Source organism: Mandrillus leucophaeus, unplaced genomic scaffold (assembly GCF_000951045.1).
Source record: "Mandrillus leucophaeus isolate KB7577 unplaced genomic scaffold, Mleu.le_1.0 Scaffold410, whole genome shotgun sequence".
NCBI lineage: Eukaryota > Metazoa > Chordata > Mammalia > Primates > Cercopithecidae > Mandrillus > Mandrillus leucophaeus.
Window position 1 is genome coordinate 1,633,727 of NW_012104366.1, and position 4,028 is coordinate 1,637,754.

At 38.0% G+C, this 4,028-nt stretch overlaps 1 protein-coding gene across 1 annotated transcript in view; it reads right to left on the bottom strand.

Annotated features, from left to right (window-relative positions):
• DNAJC25 (DnaJ (Hsp40) homolog, subfamily C, member 25) overlaps positions 1-4,028 on the bottom strand; it is a 14,150-nt gene that overhangs the window by 6,978 nt on the left and 3,144 nt on the right. The window contains exon 2 of the mRNA XM_011992460.1: positions 414-566. Coding sequence (XP_011847850.1) covers positions 414-536 — 123 coding nt within the window. The 5' untranslated portion in view covers positions 537-566. The remainder of the gene's footprint in view (positions 1-413; positions 567-4,028) is intronic.

The window sequence follows — 4,028 nt, forward strand, 5'->3', positions numbered from 1 at the left end:
AATGATGGCAAGCACTACTGGCATTTGGTGACTGGAGCCGGGACTTGTTAGGCCAGATTAAGGAATTCAGATTTCTCCCACGTTTAATGGGAAGTCATTGAAAAGTCCTACAAAGGTAAATGATATGAATTAGCTGACATTCACTCTGGCTACTATGTAGAAAATACTCCAGAGGGAGCAATGAAAAAGGCTCTGGATTTTTGAGGGGTTGTTTTGTAGTAATAATGACATTCTTCAACAATTTCTTAGATTTGCCACTAACAAAGATTCTAATACTGCCAATGAATAAAACAGATCTCAACTAGAAGTAAAATTTTACAAAAAGATACTCGCAGTTAGGTTTTAATGACTAGCACTAGGCAATGTGCACTAAATGCACATAAATATAGATACAAATATCCACGGATACATACCTGAAACACTGAAATAGCACACACACTGACCAAAATCACGACTCTAACATCCACCTTAGGGGCCAAGCGCCTGCTATAGTAGTGGTAGTAATGGCTGTAGTACTCTTCTGGATGATCCAGCATGTAATCATAATCTTTTCGTGTTTCCTCATCCTGTAAAATGACAAGATATCCAACTTCACAGGACAGTCCATTAAATGGCCTTAGTTTATAATCTGTTAAATCAAATACAGAATTTTATAATTATGTAAGGTTAATCTGAGTAAAAATACTGAAATTGTCAAAATCAAAAAATTTCCCATTACTCTTCAAAGCCATGTAAATTTCCAAAACTTCAATATTAGATATAAAAGCATAACAAAAATATTTGTCTAAGTTCTTCAGTATTGTTAGTCCTCCTGGAAAAATAAAAACACTTTAATAACAATGAACCTTTCAATCTTTTTAGCTAATGCTCGGTGCTAATAAAAGCCTGTTCACAACTACTCTTAACAACTGTTGATTTTTTTTAAAAGCTTATTTCTTGTATATATTCACAATCATGTCCCAGCCTTGTATAGATAGTTTTCTGCTAAAAGCAATGATTAAGACAGCAAAAAGTCGGTAAAGCCAGTCTGTGCCTACAAAACTGAATTATGTCCATCTCAAAGAAACACTGAGACACCCGTGCAGTCCAACGGTCAAAGTCTAGCTTTGTGACCTCAGATAAAATATTTAGCCTCTCTGAGCCTCCTCCTTCTTCATTTACAAAAAGAGCTGACAATCCCTGCTGTATTATTTTTACATGGTTGTTGTGAAGATCAAATAACAAACATTATACAAAAACATGTTACAAACATGTAGTACTTCATCACTAAAATGTGCCGTCCAGCCCAGGTCACAAATGAGGTAACATATAGATCTTTCTTACTGATACAAACTCCTTGAAAGAATTACAGCATTCCAAAATGCTGCTCTGTATGTTCACAGATAAAACATTTAAAAAAAATTCTCTGATTCTAATCAATTTCTAACAGAGGTAAATGCCAATGTTGTACTGAGCTAGGCAGGTTGCAGAGTTATTAAACCAGGTCATGATTTGCTCTTTATCTCACAGGAAACCTATTACATTTTCCAACTTGCCCCATTTCAAAAAAAACTAAAGATAAAAACTATTATAAAATCAAAACAAATTCTTTAATCTCTATACATGAGTATAATAACAACCATTACAAAAACAAAAGTCTGTTTTGCCAGGTGTGGTGACTCACGCCTGTAATCCCAGCACTTTGGGAGACCAAGGTGGGAGGACTGCTTGAGCCCAGGAGTTTGAGATCAGCCTGGGCAGCATAGTGAGACCTCGTCTTTACAAAAAATTTTAAAACCTGTATTTGCGCAGGGCATGGTGGCATGTGCCTGTAGTCCCAGCTTCCCAGGATGTTCCCCAGGTGGGAAATCACTTAAGCCTGGGAGCAAGGCTGCAATGAGCCATGATCACGCCATCACACTCCAGTCTGGGCTAAGAGAGCAAGGAGTAAGACCCTGCCTCCAAAAAAAAAAAAAAAAGTCTTTTTTTTATCTTAGAGGAATGAATTCTTCAACATTTATTAAGTTGTAGATTCCTAGATAAAGGCATTTCAAAATCTAAACTTGGTGCCTTGCTACTGTACACAGATTCTCTGGGGTCTGTTCAGGACCACTTTCTGAGTCCTCCAACGTGTAGTTTTTTAGATTTAAAGTAAGAAATTTGCTAATAACAAAATCTTCCTTGTATCCATTAAAATCATTATGTATTTTCTATTAAGAATTTTGGGCCAGGCACAGGCGCTCACGCCTGTAATCCCAGCACTTTGGGAGGCCAAGGCAGGCAGGTAACTTGAGGTCAGGAGTTTGAGACCAGCCTGGCCAACATGGCAAAATCCCATTTCTACTGAAAACACAAAAATTAGCCGGTCATGGTGGCCTGCACTTGTAATCCCAGCTACTCGGGAGGCTGAGGCGGGAGAATGGCGTAAACCCGGGAGGCGAAGCTTGCAGTGAGCCGAGATTGTACCACTGCACTCCAGCCTGGGCAACAGAGCAAGACTCTGTTTCAAAAAATAAAATAAAATAAAATAAAATAAAATAAAATAAAATAAAATAAAATAAAAATTTTGAATTTGTGTGAGATCATTCTCAGTAAGTTCTCCTATAGTCATTACATTCAAAAAATTTCTTACCTCTTACCAGTATATGAAATTATATAAACTAGTAGCTAGCTTAATTAGACATGAATATATTTATGTGAAGGGCCAATACAAAAACTGTCAGTTATACAAGGACGGGTGAGCTCAAGCTAGTATTATTTTCAGATTCACTCCTTGTATGCTCTCTTCAGTCAAAAAGGATTTTCTTGTGGCAGCTGCTATATGCCTCAACTGTCAATCCGTGACTCCTTCTTTAAGTCATCATCCTATTCCAGAGCTTCTAACCCAGAAAGGGTAAACCTATATAAGGGCTACACAGACAGCCCTGAAGACTAAAGCCCGTGTCTCTTCATGTGTCTCATTTTGAGTACCTCAAGAAATCGTCTGAGAATTTTTCCATTTCCCTCTGCTTTTTGGGCTACTTTTATAGAAATGCCCTGTTTTGGAGCCTAAAACCCTTGACTTTAATCATCCAATCATGACAGATGCCTTTTGAAATGTATTTCTTCGAGTACAGTTCTTCTTGCTACAACTAGATTACACGTAGCTCTTAAACTAAATGCCACACTGAGATCAGATTCCTATGAGCCTCATTGTCTCTGAGCAGCCCTTTGCCCCGGCTGTCTGTACTCCTCCTGGTTGAAGCATATGGAGTAAGGTCTTGGAGTGTCGTTGAAATTGGTATGTGGACATCATGTGTCCAATGACTATCGCCTCTTTTTATTCTCTTATCTCTGTTCTACAGAACGCAGATATCATCCCTCTTCAAGCATTTCACTCAGATCTTTCACCAGGGTCACTATTTTCTCACTGGTTTCTAGATTATTGACTTTACCAAGTCCTGAACTCCTTTAACACAACGGTCAACTAATACTTCAACACAAGCAACTCCAGAATTTATACCTTGTGTCTGGCCTCTCTGCTGCAAGCAGAGCTTGTGGAATCTGTTCAAGGTCCCCTAATGGAGTCCTCAAACTACCAAATTCCTGCAAGACATCTCAGGGTCAAGTCTGACTTCTCTTTGGATGGTTTTCTTTTCTTTAGGGTCACCATAAATGTATGACCCTCTTTTGGCCATGATTACACGGAAAAGTTGGCCACTTCCCTGTTACAGCATTTATTCAATTTATTTTATCTCCGTTCTAGGGCTTAAAACTTTCTCTCCAAAATCAAGAAAATGATCAGTTTTCATGCGTACTGATGACGATCAGTGAGGCATGCATACACTTTAGAATCAAGGGCAGTACAAATTGGTAAAACTTAGGAGTTCTCAACAGTCTAAGTCAAACTTCTGCTCTTTAGTAACCTACTAAGTTTAGAATCAACCTAGTAAGAACAAGAGGATACCAAGAATATTAGCAAAGAAAAGACATAATAAGGACCATCTTTCTTTCTGGGACTCAAGTAGAAAGCTAAGGTACATTCTTATTTGAATACCATATTTTTTTTT